We start from the raw sequence: 13,027 nt of genomic DNA, 5'->3' as shown, positions 1-13,027 counted from the left end.
TTGTGTCATAACTGTCCATCCAATCATTGCTTGGAAAGTATGTCTAAGAATGAAAGTAAAAACGCGGTAACCTATCAGCTTCCAGGAAGCAATAGCCTAATCGTGAGAATGAAAATAACCCAAGTCCTTCCCTAATCCCTGCCTATCCTTTTTATCTCAGGATTCAGACCAGTTGGAGCAGAGTGGATCTGTGAGCGTGCAAAACGATGCATCCCGCGTCCTGTTAGACCGAGTAGCGGCGCGTGCTTTGTAACTGTAGTTTAGTTGCATAGTGTTCAGTAGCTTGCAAAATGAGTCGACATTTTCCTGCAGCTTTTTGTTTGGCTTTAGTTTTTCTTCCTCTGATGAGCAGTCCGTGTCCTGCCCAGTGCAGCTGTTTCTTTCACAAACTAAGCGACGGATCAAAAGCGAGGTAAACTCTGCGAATTGAATTCAGAGCACAATTATTATGCTTTGCGATAAAAGTGAGAATATAGCTTTGCTCTATTCAGTGACTCCGTGTGCTGGAATTAACTTGGATTTGTTCCTTAATCCCATTTGCTTATAACTCAAAAATAGTCTGCTACGTTTTTTTTTTTTCTTTAATAAACTGAACTTTTTAAACTTATTTTTTATTTAAAACTAACGTATAAAATATGCTTTCATCTTGAATTTAAAAGTATCTTTAATATTGTTACTGCTACATGTTCTGTAGAGGTAGTCATATTTTTTTTATTGTTATTTTCTTGCAGAAGTGTTCTTTGCAATGATCCGGAAATCACTGTGGTTCCTCAAAATTTCCCAACCGACACGGCAAAGCTCCGCGTTGAGAAGACGGCAATCACACGGATTTCTAGCAGCACCTTCCACTACCTCAACAGTCTGGAGTTTCTCTGGATGTCTTTCAATTCCCTGAACTCCCTGACTCCTGACAGTTTCCGGGGTCTTTACAACCTTAATGAGCTCAGGCTGGATGGCAACTCCCTTACCTCCTTCCCCTGGGAGTCTCTGACAGACATGCCAAACCTGAGGCTCCTGGACTTACACAACAACAAAATCTCCAGCATGCCCGCAGAAGCCATCATGTATATACAGAACATAACCTACCTGGACTTGTCTAGCAACAGTCTCACAACCGTTCCTGGTGAAATTCTCACAATGTGGCTAAGTGTGAAGCCACCCCAGGACGCTGATTCTTCTAAACTAATACTTGGTGAGGATTGAACTTTGATGTATTAAGATTTCTTTGTAATCTGCCTTGTATGAGAGCTACTTCTTTAAAGCTCAGTTAGGGATTAGTCTAAATATACTGTGTGTGCAGTGTGTCAACTTGTTAGGCTAATTATGTTTATTTATACTCAATCCCAGGTAATGGTCTGGTCTTAAAATGACTCAGTGTTGGGTAAAACAACTTAATTTATTGTTTTCACTAATAAAGTCTTTCCATACATTCCTCTGCAGGTCTTCATGATAACCCGTGGCTGTGTGACTGTCGACTCTATGATCTGGTTCAGTTTCAGAAGTCCCCCTCGTCCTCCGTGGCTCTCATTGACACTCGACTGAGATGCGCTGATCCCGAGAGCCTATCAGGGGTTCTTTTCACTGAAGCAGAGCTGCAGAGGTGCCAAGGCCCTCGAGTGCATACGGCCGTGGCTCGTGTTCGGAGCTCACTGGGCAACAATGTGCTGCTGCGTTGCGGCACAGTTGGAGTCCCCATCCCCGAGCTGTTCTGGAGCCGTGCTGATGGCAAGAAAATGAACGGCACCGGTGACTTTTGTTGAATTTGTTCCAGATGTTCTTAGATTTGATTTATTTCTGCACACTTGTCAATTACATTAAAGTTATTCTTTTTTTGTCAATCTGCTTATCTCTGTGGATCTCTACCTTTTTGTTTTTTCAGTTCAGCAAGAGATCTCAAAGGAAGGCATCATTTGGTCGATTCTGAGCGTGCCTGCTGTCTCTTACCGGGATTCTGGGAAATATGTTTGCAAGGCGACCAACTTTGTGGGCACGGCAGACGCTGTCATCTCCTTGGTGATCACAGATTCCTTTCGGTCAGAAGAAGCAGGAGGTGGCGGTGGTGGTACTTCTAAGAGATCAAGGGGGAAGAAAAATGGTGGCATTGGCAGAGCGGCATACCAGGAAAAGCTTATTGCCAGATACGTTCCTCCACCTACATCTACAGCTGCACAGCCCATCATTGAACCTCTTAATGCCAAGGGGGTGACTGGGAAGTATGAGATTGAGAGCTACAGCATCTCTGATGGCGTTTCTCAGGGACGAGGCAAAGGTTCGGATGCACAGAAGCCACTGGACGTGCAACAGGATGCTTTAAGTAACTTATCGGCCAATGCCTCATCGTTACAGCAAGCTCCTGAGAAAAGGATAGTGCGTTCTGTAAAGGTGATTGGTGACACTGACCATACTGTCTCTCTGAACTGGCGAGCCCCTACAGCCACAAATACCACAGAGTTTAGCATCCTATATGCTATATTTGGTGAGAGAGACATGCGTCGAATCAATGTGGGCTCTGGAAGAAATAGAATCACAATTGACGGCCTTGTGCCAAAGACAAAGTACATTGCCTGTGTTTGCGTCAAAGGTCTGATCCCAAAAAAGGAGCAGTGTGTAATCTTCTCAACCGATGAAGCAGCCAGTGCGAGTGGCACTCAGAAGCTCATTAATGTGGTGGTGATAACGGTGGCATGCGTGATCGCTGTTCCTCTTACACTGATTGTGTGCTGTGGGGCAATAAAGAAACGTTGCCAAAAGCTGCTGGGGAAGCAATCCAAAGAAATACAGGACTCGTACGTCACGTTTGAGACCCTCGGCCCTGGGACCAAAGCTAAGGGGATGGAAGGCGAGTATCTAACGAGGCTAAATCCTGACGAATCCAACAGGCTGCTCTCAGCGAGATCTAGTGTTGACTCAGAGGCCACAGCCAGGACTGAAGGGCTACCTAATGAGTACTTCTGTTAAAACCAAACATTTGCCTCAGTTCCCAAAGGATGCACTTTGCACTGCCGTGCTCCACTGTTAGAAAGATTCAACTGATCCTCTTTTTAAAGGAGTATCCAGAGGACACTGGTAGCTCTTTTAGGACTGGATCTTTTCAAATAAATTACAGCCTTGTGGGAGTAAAAGCTACCATTCATTTGGTGGGAAACAACAAAAAGGGAAAATATACACAGTAACACAGTTGTAAATTTACAAGTGGTGTAGAAATAACTTTTTTTAATTCATCGTGCACTTTTAAGAATAAGAGAAAAATCTCTCGATGCCCTAAACTCTCTTAAACCCAATACATTCACTTTTCTTTGTTTTTTCCTAAGATGTAACTTATGCTTTGTGTGAAAATCTTTATTCTACACGTATTTAGGGAAACAATAGTTTATTTAGCCTGTTTTATATGTCAGTATGATATGAATGTGCCAGGTTTACTGTTGGGTGAAAAACCTGAAATACAGTACATTTTGTAATGTATTAATATTTGTAACCTAAAATATATGTGTATGTATGAATGTACTGTATAAAAATAAATATTTTTATATTGATTTATGCTTACTTTTTTCCTACATCTTTACTTTCCTTAAAAACACCCACACGTATCCCCTGTATCTATAAACTGCTACAAAACATGCTTAAACTAAGTAAATACAATGAATTAATACAGCTGTAGGCAAATCCGAGGCAGTTTTTGTAGCATTAATATATGAATCACTACAGTTGATACATATAATGGCATAAATTTGGACTAATATTCATATTTTCCATTGGATCAGTCTTTATCATTTTGATTATGTGTGCTCATGGGTGCTCCAGCATCTAAATTACCTACTAGTACAGTCTCTGTATGATGAACTCAGCATTCAAGCAAACTGTAGCAATAAATGACGATTATGATATGCATTATGTAAAAAACATTTCCTGAAATGCTGAACACGTGGCTAATCTGTTTATCTGTTAAATTATAATGCGCACGTATAAAAAGCGTGGGTATTAAAGGATATGAAACTGTGTGAAACTGCAGAGCTATAGTGTAGATGTTTGTTTTCACACTCGCTTTGGTATATGCTGATTTGGCCTTTATCAACCTGATAGACAAACAGTGTTTAGATTATTGAGGTCAGTCCTCTCCGGACATCTGTCTCTGTCTCTGTGCAGCCCTCCCTCTCAGTGTTGCTAAGCCTGACAGGCTCCGGCCCACTTAACACAGATGGGCCTCCTGTCATGTCAATGCTGCTGCTTTAGTGGGGAACAAATAAATTAAATTAGTCTGATGCGAAGCATTTTGGGGTCATATCTGAGACAAGAACTACTATCAAGCCGAACTCATAGCTCTCGACTGAAAAACACTTGTGAATGTTAACTCTTTATGTCCTTTTGAAAAGATTTAACATTGTGTTTAGTGGACCATTGCTATAAATACACCTGTGTCTCACATGTCATTTGGCCTCTTAAGGGTTACGTCAAGGGAGATTAAGGTAATGGGCTTTCTTTCACGCAGCCCATGAGCATGTCCTGCCCTGACAGGCCTATTTCATATGCGTGTCTAGGATCATGGACGCCTTTTATGTCACATTGCATATCACTTTGGTATTCCAGTTCATCTGTTTTGGATCGTCAACTTGTTTGTTCGGTTGCTCCTGCACAGATGATATCTTAGGAAGGTAAGTGGCCACTAAAAATATGCTACATTGTAAAGCTAGGTTGTATATTTGCTATGAGTCTGTCCTCTTTTGAATAAGTTACATGCAACAATAAACATTACTTATAGCATGACTAGTGTGAAATGCCCAAATAAACACTATCCAAAATTTGTGTTTAAGCTAAGTGTACTACACCAGTATCTTTGTATAGCACAAATTTTCTTGTCTGTCATTTTAGGTCTTTACTATGTATGGAAACATCCATGGGAGAAATCCCAGTGGACATCCCACATGATTTTATTAAAATCCGAATTGAAAAATCCCACCTGACTGAGTTACCCCGAGGATCCTTCTCAAAAGTGCCTGCCTTGGAGTTCCTCTGGCTAAATTTTAATGAGATCGCTCTGATGAACATGAAAAGCCTAGAGGGGCTCGCTAACTTGACTGAGCTAAGGCTACAAGGGAACAAGCTGACTTCAGTATCATGGACAGCATTTCAGGATACACCAAACCTCAAGATTTTGGACCTAAAACACAATCTCCTGGATGTGCTACCCGAACATGCTCTGAGATATTTACCTGCGCTGACCTACTTAGATTTATCCTTCAATCAGCTTAGTGTCATAGCAAAAGAAGTCTTCATGAATTGGCCCCTTTCCCAAATAGCTGAGAAAGCCTGGGCAAAAGAAGGGATGGTGTCAAATGTGGTTTTGGGGCTGCATGATAATCCCTGGTTGTGTGACTGCCGCCTCAAAGGCTTTGTGGAGTTCACCAGGGCAGTCAGCCCTCCCATCATCCTGATGAACTCTTATCTGATGTGTTCAGGTCCAGCTCTCAAAGCTCACAAGTTTTTCCATGAGATTCAGTTAAAATCATGCATGAGGCCAGTGACTTCTGCCCCTGAAACCAACATCACTTTACCTCTGGGAGCAAATGCAACCCTAACATGCTTAGTGAAGGGCAGGCCAGAGCCGACCATTCAGTGGATGTACAGTCTGAAGATTATAAGAGGATTTGTTGGTAAGATTTTTTTTTAATCACTACCATCCATTAAATTGTTGTGAACCTGCTGTTGGAGCACTTAGCAAAGTATATATAGTGAACTCCCAGGCTGCAGTGTTTTGAAAGAGACAATACTTACTGCATAATATCAGAATACCTGAGCATGTCATTACCAGATGTAAAAAATCCTGTGATTTGCTCTGATGCTCTGTTTTCACCTTGCAGCATCACAGACAAACATCGATGAGGAGACCTTCTCTTCCCAGCTCCTGATCCCCTCTCTTCATCTGGCAGACCGAGGACTCTACACCTGCACGGCCAACAATTTCATTGGCAACTCCTCTGTCAACATTACAGTTAACATCGCCTCTTCTGATTCCTCCCTTCCTCTCCTACCGCCTGTCCCTATGCTGTCATCTGAGGAGAATGCCTACATTGAAATACACATAGCCAAACAGACAGTTTATGGAATCACCCTAGAGTGGCACGCAGCAACTGAAAACCCTGCAGAAACTTGGTTCACCATCCACTTTGGTAAATATGATTCACCAAAGAAGGAAATGATCTACATTGGCCCGGGCATCAACAGTTACTCGGTCAGTAATCTGCTTCCTGTCACCAAATACGAGGTGTGTGTGACCCTGAAGAACCTCCCACCAAGGGAAGGTCAGTGCATTGTGTTTGTAACAGGAAGTGACATTAGAGAGATGGAGCAGAAAGAAAGGTTAATCCACATTATAGTTATTGTGTGCGCAATGGTGCTGGCTGTGCCGGTTGGCATGTATGCCTGCACCACAGAGGCCAGGTTCAGCTGCGTGGACCGGTTTGTGGATCTGTGGAGGATGCACAGAATGCATGATGAAAACCTGCAGGAGGGGGCGAGGCAGGGCACTTTTGACAGCCTGCAGGCAACCAGCGATGAAGCTTTGTGCAAAAGTTCGGTGGAAAAGCCAACAAAGAGACGGAGGTCTGAGGATAAGTGCAAAAGAGGAAGTGCAGCTTATCTGTACTAGCATCAAAGTCAAGAACTGCAATCATAATACATTTCTACATGAAGTTTATTTGTAGTTTAAGTTTGTGCCTCTAAATGTATGTGTTACAGTTGAATTACAAAGCTAGGTATACTATTTTCTAAAATACATGCACCATTATTTTTCTGGTTCACACTTTGAAGACTCATCTGACCATGTAAGTAAAAACATTAAAAAAAAATTAAAAAAAATTTAATTGTACATTTATTATGTGGTAAAATAACATATTTGTTCATGGGGTAAACATTTTTTCCCTTTCAGTGTTGGACTTTTGTTATAATTCTTCTTTTTGACTTTGCTGCTTATATAAACTCAGATGCACACATTCACTTTGAATGTATGTATATTGCAAGCTGTCACCTGAAAATGCAGATGCCTTTCTTCCTTGTTAAATGGAGGGTTTATTTTCTATTTTAGTGTCACTTTGTGAAATAAAAAAAAAATCATGTGTAATTAAGTTATCATGCAGTACTGCAATATGATGTTGTGGATTGTATGTGTGTTTCTGGCCTGCTTTGATTTACTTTGTCTTGAAAATGTTTTTAATCTTTTTGTGTTTTCTCTTAAGGACTGCAAAGCTATGACTGAATGAAATGCGTTTGATGCAGATTAAAAAGAAGTCAAAGACAAACGCTGAGACATACTCAGATTTTTTTATCACAATCACTCAGAGGATTTGTTACATAAGCTGTATTTTCCCATGAATTTATACATACACTGTTAAGCAGATTAAAGTGATTTTCTATCTGAATCCTAGTCAGCAGAACATGATATTTCCATTTAATGCCTCTGAGCTGATTGTGTCCACACGGTGACTGTGCTTTCACATGATTTTTACATGTGCATCAGTTACTGCATGTTATAAAAATGTTATGTTTTAATAGATAAATAAAACAATTGAAAAATGCTATTATTTAGATAATATATTAATATATAGTATTTTTTCCAGACATAGTTGTTTCAAGAAGTTAATCACCAAAAGGTGATTAATTGATTAATAAATTGATTTAATATAATATGTACAGCCCAGTTAAAAAGAAAGCGATGTTATATGAAAAGTAGGGACAGTAGTAGTAAAAGACTGGAAAAGTTATGTAATGCTGACTTTTCTTTTTCTTCTTCTTTTTTGTTACCTGTTTTTTTCAGTATAGCAAATTATTCCAAATAAATGTATTCCTAAATAAAAAAAAAAACAAGGTTAATTCAGCTTTGATCAATTTTAGTGAAGGTTTTGCTTATTTTAGAAGAACAATGGGAAACCTAAATATACATTCATTATAGCAGCTAGTATTTTTTTGGTGGTTGCTAGGCAACACAATAGCATTATAATATTGGATCTTCATAAGTACCTGCAGGAACCTAAGATGCCAACTCTTGATCCTGTTGTAGGAGTTGGCTAAAAAAAAAAAGAAGAAAAGACTGATTTTGTGTATTATGGAAAGATACAATACAATACAATACAACTTTATTTGTATAGCACGTTTAAAAAACCAGCGGTACACCAAAGTGCTTTACAATAAAAACAGGTAAATGAAGACATGATTAAATAAAAGACTATTAACAAAGTACCACATATGTCATCAGGCTGAGGACACTAATTATACAGCAACAAAAGGGAATATAAGAACAAAGTTACTAAGAACAGATAAAGCTAAAAGGTAAAGTACATAAATAAAAATTAAACCAAATATAAAATAGGGACACTAACTAGATGGAAAAGCTATGTTGAATAAGTGAGTTTTTAAACGGGATTTAAAAGATAAAATGGAGTCTGATGCACGGATATCGATGGGAAGGTTATTCCACAAATTAGGTGCAACCAGGGCAAAAGCACGGTCACCCCTAGATTTAAGTCTAGATCTAGGCTGAGTCAAGAGTAATTGGGCTGAAGACCTGAGGGCTCGCCCAGGGATCGACAAGAAGAAGACTGACAAGATAACAAGGGGCTAAATTATTTATAATTTTAAAGGTGAGCAACAATATTTTAGATTCAATTTTATGGGTAACCAATGCAAATCAATAAGAACGGGGTGATAGAGGCATGCTTTCTAGTGCCAGTCAGGAGGCGAGCCACCGCATTTTGGACAAGCTGGAGTCTGTGAAGGAGAGCGGAGTGAAGACCAAAGGAGAGAGAATTACAGTAATCCAATCTAGAAGTCACAAAAGCATGAATGAGCTTTTCAAGATCGTTATGAGGAACATAGTGCTTAGCCTTAGCAATAAGGCACAGTTGGTAAAAGCTAGATTTGATTACTGAGGACACTTGTTTGTTAAATTTGAAAGAGCTATCCAGCAGGACACCTAGGTCACTAACTGAGTCAGAGAAAGAAGTGGCAAAGGAACCAAAGGTATCAGCTAATAAGCCCCAAGGGATAGGGTTGCCAAACACCACAATTTCCGTTTTCTTATCATTCAGGATAAGGGAATTGCCTGAAAGCCATTCTCTGACTTCTCTCATGCACTCGAGAAAGCAATGCAATGAAGGAGCAATGTCGTCATCATCTAATTGAAAATATATTTGTATATCATCGGCATAGAGGTGATAAGAAATTTTTCAAAGATTAAGCCTAGGGGGAGCATATATAATGAGAATAACATTGGGCCAAGCACAGAGCCTTGGGGCACACCACAGGATAAGGATGCAGTTGAGGAAGAATAAGTACCCAAGGTAACGGAGAAAGACCTGTTCAAAAGGTATGATTTGAACCAGTTAAGGGCTTCACCCCGAATGCCCACAGTGCGTTCTAACCTCGTTAATAAGATATTATGGTCAACCATATCAAAAGCTGAGGACAAATCCAATAAGACTAATACAGCAGAATGCCCTAAATCAGTAATTAAGAGAAGATCATTAAGGACTCTCAGCAAAGCTGCTTCGGTGCTGTGGCGTGGTTTAAAACCAGACTGAAATTTATCACAGATGTCATGCGCATCCAGGTAAGCCTGGAGTTGCGAAACAACTATCTTCTCTAAGATTTTGGAGAGAAACGGAAGTTTGGATATCGGCCTATAATTAACGAAATCACAATGGTCAAGACACCTTTTTTTGAGAGCAGGTTGCACTATAGCATGTTTAAAAACAGAGGGAACATAGCCAGAAGACAATGATAATTTCATTAAAAATAGAATACTGGGCCCAATTACATCAAAGCCGTCCTTCACAATGCGAGGTGGAAGAGGTTCATATGCAGAACTAGTAATTTTCAGTTGCTTGACAATTTGCTTAAGTGTACAGAGTGACACTGGCTCAAACTGATGAAAAGCAGAAGCACATTCTCCAGTGAGAGCAAGGCTCACCACTGGGGGGAGTGAGGATTTGAGAGATAGAATTTTATCAGTAAAGTATTTTAGAAATTGTTCACATTCCAGGCATTCTGGAAAGATTGAGAAAAAAAAGGCCAAGAAAGTCTTGAAAAGGACTTGTACTAGTTGGCTAGAGGCAGAAATCGAGCTGGAAAGGATGTGCAGTAGATTAAGTGAATAAGGTTAGAGATGCAAATATACTAGTGAGTGAAGACATGGTTTTCAGAACATACATGAGGGTAGCAAGACTGTGAGGAAGAGTGCTATTGGAGTAACAGATGGAGGTAGGATTAAATCAGGGATTGTCCCTGAGCCCCTTCTCGGTCAACCTGTCCATCATCACTGCAAGGTGATGAACAGGTTGACCGATGAGGTCAGGCAGGAGTTTCTGTGGACTGTGATGCTCACAGATGACACTGTGATCTGTAGTGAGAGTAGGGAGCAGGTGCAAGAAAGCCTGGAGAAGTACAGGGTGGGCCATTTATATGGATACACCGTAATAACATGGGAATGGTTGGTGATATTAAAGTCCTGTTTGTGGCACATTAGTATATGTGAGGGGGCAAACTCCTCAAGATGGGTGGTGACCAGTGTTGGGGAGTAACGGAATACATGTACCGCCGTTACGTATTTAAAATACAAAATATGAGTAACTGTATTCCGTTACAGTTACCGTTTAAAAAGGTGGTATTTAGAATACAGTTACTTTGTTGAAATAAATGGATTACACTTCCCTGTTTCATATTGTGGCGGGTCAGGCCTGTTTGGGTTTTGTTTGACAGCTATGTTCTGTTGTTCCGGGTGGCAGCGTTACGGTTGCCATGGTTACAGGGTGACGTTCTCTCTCTGCGTGTTTCCTGGGTGAGAGAGCGCCTGTTGTTGTTGTGCTAAGCTAATAGGCAGAATGCTACAGGTATAGCTCTAAAGAATGTAGCATCATAGGCAGTGTAGTCCGTGCTGCAGGGAGAATGGACTGCCATACACGTTATGCGTCTGTGAGCGAGGGAGTGAGAGAAAGGAAAAGTACGAGCTGTCATCGAGCAAAAACGGGAGCTGGAAGCATGTAAATATAATAATAACCACTGCAGCCAAGAAGAGTGCCTGACGAGCCCAGTTGTAAGTAAGCTATTAAGACTCGACTGTACACCGTGTTCGTGTTTTCCTCCAAAAACAATAAGTTCCGTTGGAGCAGCCTTTCAACGCCTCTCTCTGTCTCTCACTAGCAAAGTTGACCCAGACAACAAAGTAAAGCTAGTTTTCGGCCCGACACAGAACCCACCGTATTAGCCAGAGGTCCCTTTACTACGGTTCGGAGCCGCGGACCTTCAGTAACAGTAATAAATCACAGCAATAGTACATTCATGTAGTTGTAAACAGCATGATAATATATTAAGTAATCCAAAGTATTCAGAATACGTTACTCTCATTGAGTAACGTAACGGAATACGTTACAGAATACATTTTGGGGAATGTATTCTGTATTCTGTAATGGAATACATTTTAAAAGTAACCTTCCCAACACTGGTGGTGACCATGGTGGCCATTTAGAAGTCGGCCATCTTGGATACAACTTTTGTTTTTTCATTAGGAAGAGGGCCATGTGACACATCAAACTTATTGGTAATGTCACAAGAAAAACAATGGTGTGCTTGGTTTCAACGTAACTTTATTCTTTCATGAGTTATTTACAAGTTTCTCTTTGTTCACAGCCATTGACATGTCGAAGAGGTTAACACGTGAGGAGCGGATCAAAATTGTGTTGATATCTGGTGAATGCAATAACCGGGTCATTGCAGCAGATTTCAATGCAAGACACCCTTCTTGCTTCATTTAGCAAGAGCCCACAGCGTAGCACTTGCCGCATGTCACTGGAGAGTGGCATTAGTCGAACATCCCTTCGGCGGATATTAGCTACTCACAAATGGCACCCTTACAAACTCCAGCTACTGCAGCATCTCAATGAGGATGACCCAGATCGGCGCACAGAATTTGCAGAATGGGCAAAAAAAAAAAATTGGAACAGGACCCTCAGTTTACGCAGAAGATTTTGTTCAGTGATGAGGCAAACTTTTATGTGAATGGTGAAGTTAACAAACAAAACCACCGCTATTGGTCTGACACTAAGGTCCAGGTCCGAACATTCCTAGATGAACAGTTTCCTGGAAAGTGGATTGGTCGTCGTGGGCCAGTTGGATGGCCCCCAAGGTCTCCCGATCTGACCCCCTTAGACTTTTATCTTTGGGGTCATCTGAAGGCAATTGTCTATGGTGTGAAGATACGAGATGTGCAGCACCTGAAACTACGGATACTGGATGCCTGTGCTGGCATTTCTCCTGCGGTGTTGCTATCAGTGTGAGAAGAGGGTTGCATTGACAATCCAACACAATGGGCAGCACATTGAACACATTTTATAAGTGGTCAGAAACTCATGAAAGAATAAAGTTACGTTGAAACCTGGTAGGCTGGTAGAAAGGTAAAGATGCAAGGAGTCGAGATAGTGAAGTTGGATGAGTTTAAATACCTGGGATTGGCTATTCAAAGCAATGGACAGTGCACACGAGAGATAAAGAAGACAGTGTAGGCACCATGAAGCCGGTGGAGATGAGTGTCACGGGTGAATTGTGATAGCAGCGAGAATGAAAGGGAATGTTTACAAGAGGGGTGTTAGACTTGTTATGATGTTTGGTTTAGAGATAGTGACCCTGACAAGAAGACAGGTGGTGAGGCTGAAGATGCTTAGACTTTAGTTGAGAGTAGGGTTTAGGTTTAGGTTTTATCCGATAGCGGTGCCAAACCGTGCTTAAACGGTGCTCAAACCGGTGCTTAAAGAATGGAGAACACAAACTTTGTCCAAAAACCTCTCATGTTTAGCTGTTTTCCACTTTTTCTTTGGTCATTTTAGCCTTTTTGGCCAGGGTGAAGGGAGTATCTGCCATCAAACAAGAAGACAGCTGCATGTAACTACGACGGTGTTTGCTAGTTCACCTTACATGTATTAATTTAATAACGTGGTTAGCCTACTCAACGTAAATTATACACGAACAACATTAAGCACGCTATGCG

General features: G+C 40.9%; 2 protein-coding genes across 2 annotated transcripts; both read left to right on the top strand.

Moving 5' to 3' along the window:
- The first annotated feature begins 196 nt into the window (after positions 1-196).
- lrit1b (leucine-rich repeat, immunoglobulin-like and transmembrane domains 1b) lies at positions 197-3,533 on the top strand. Its single transcript, XM_006791081.2, has 4 exons — positions 197-412; positions 732-1,192; positions 1,441-1,746; positions 1,880-3,533. Exons 1-4 carry the CDS (start codon positions 291-293, stop codon positions 2,956-2,958), a joined length of 1,968 nt encoding a protein of 655 aa, XP_006791144.2. The 5' UTR covers positions 197-290; the 3' UTR covers positions 2,959-3,533.
- Positions 3,534-4,539: 1,006 nt separating this feature from the next.
- Positions 4,540-7,235, top strand: LOC102779169 (leucine-rich repeat, immunoglobulin-like domain and transmembrane domain-containing protein 2). The gene is made up of 3 exons (XM_006791082.3): positions 4,540-4,649; positions 4,867-5,648; positions 5,856-7,235. Exons 1-3 carry the CDS (start codon positions 4,540-4,542, stop codon positions 6,641-6,643), a joined length of 1,680 nt encoding a protein of 559 aa, XP_006791145.3. The 3' UTR covers positions 6,644-7,235.
- The last annotated feature ends 5,792 nt before the right edge of the window (positions 7,236-13,027 follow it).

The sequence above is a fragment of the Neolamprologus brichardi genome, chromosome 8 (genome assembly GCF_056152115.1).
Source record: "Neolamprologus brichardi isolate AB-2024 chromosome 8, ASM5615211v1, whole genome shotgun sequence".
Lineage (NCBI taxonomy): Eukaryota > Metazoa > Chordata > Actinopteri > Cichliformes > Cichlidae > Neolamprologus > Neolamprologus brichardi.
The sequence above is the reverse complement of the archived record's forward strand: the minus strand, read 5'-3'. Positions and strand labels throughout refer to the sequence as shown.